This window comes from Pygoscelis adeliae, unplaced genomic scaffold, assembly GCF_000699105.1.
Source record: "Pygoscelis adeliae isolate BGI_AS28 unplaced genomic scaffold, ASM69910v1 Scaffold673, whole genome shotgun sequence".
NCBI classification, from domain to species: domain Eukaryota; kingdom Metazoa; phylum Chordata; class Aves; order Sphenisciformes; family Spheniscidae; genus Pygoscelis; species Pygoscelis adeliae.
In genome coordinates this window covers 8,262-9,582 of record NW_008824383.1, presented here as the reverse complement: position 1 = coordinate 9,582, position 1,321 = coordinate 8,262, and the positions used below count along the sequence as shown (strand labels likewise).

The following is a 1,321-nucleotide window of genomic DNA, read 5'->3' as shown; positions in this document are numbered from 1 at the left end:
GTGAGCGTCAGGCCCTGCCAGCCCTGGGCCTGTGGGCTTTAGGGGTCAGGAGGGGTGAGAGCAGGGGGCCAGAGCTGGTGTCCCTGTTTGGGACAGGAGGGTAGTCAGCAGTGGGCAGCTGAGCAGGACTGGGTATGGGGAGAGCTGGCGCAGGGTCTGGCTTGAGGCTGGGGGGTGGTGGAGAGACACATAGAGAGCCTTGTCTCTGAGCAGGGAGACGAGGGTGGGCTGAGAGGTCTCTGCTGATGCCTGCTGGTCCAGAGCTATCACGGGAGCCTGACTGTGGATGAGCTGGTGGCTCGGAGAGAGCTGGGGGCCGGAGGCGCTCTGCAGGCTGGAGTCTGACAGCCGTGCTTGTTGCAGATCCCTGGGAAGCTGCTGTTCGTCCTGGTGAAGCGCTACCTGTGTGTCACTTCTCTCATGGACAAGCTCAGCAGTGGTGCGGAGCAGGGAGGGGAGCAGCAGGAGTGCGCTGTGCCCAGCCTGCTCGCTGAGGAGAGGAGCCGCGTGAAGCAGGAGTTTGAGTTCAGCATGGCTATGGCAAACCTCATCCTGGAGCTGGTGCACGTGATGGGCTGGGACCACAGCCACAAGCCAGAGCTGCTGCCCCAACAGGAGCTGCGGCCTCGCACCACCCACTCCATCTTCCAGCCCAAGACCCCAGCCTGCACTGCTGCCCAAATGCCTGTGCTTACTTCAAATCATGGTCCCCACAAAAAGCAGGGTCGTGCCTTCCTGACCCCATCAGACTTTGCAGACCGCAGTGGCTATGTGGAGTACTTACAGGCAAACCTGGTGCGCGGCATGAGGGTGCGCTTGCTGGAGGACTGTGGTGATGTTAGAGCTGGGGAGGAAGGCGAGTTTCTTCAGAGCACTAATAGCATGCACACAGTGCAGGTAGGTCACTAGTGGAAGTAGTCTGGCTGGGATGGTAGAGGGGAGTGACAGGGGTGACTGATGATTTCCTGATGGTGTCTTCACGTGCAGGAAGTTGGACAATAGGCGTTATCATAATTAGGACACTGTCTACATCTGTCCTAGCAAAGAAGTCACCTTTCAGAACTGGAAGTGCGGGTCCTGAGGAAAGCCTCAATTTTCATCAACATCTTCAACTAGATCAGGTTGCTCAGAGCCCCGTCCAACCTGACCTTGAATGTTTCCCGGGATGGGGCATCCACCACCTCTCTGGGCAACCTGTGCCAGTGCTTCACCACCCTCAGCATAAAAAAAGTCTTCCTTGTATCTAGTCTGACTCTACCCTCTTTTAGTTTAAAACCATTCCCCCTTGTCCTATTGCAACAGGCCCTGCTAAAAAGTCTGT

At 57.2% G+C, this 1,321-nt stretch overlaps 1 protein-coding gene across 1 annotated transcript in view; it reads left to right on the top strand.

Moving 5' to 3' along the window:
* LOC103913698 (cullin-9-like) overlaps positions 1-1,321 on the top strand; it is a gene marked incomplete at its 3' end in the record, with an annotated part of 10,931 nt that overhangs the window by 2,789 nt on the left and 6,821 nt on the right. Inside the window, exon 3 of the mRNA XM_009320227.1 lies at positions 364-897. Coding sequence (XP_009318502.1) covers positions 364-897 — 534 coding nt within the window. The remainder of the gene's footprint in view (positions 1-363; positions 898-1,321) is intronic.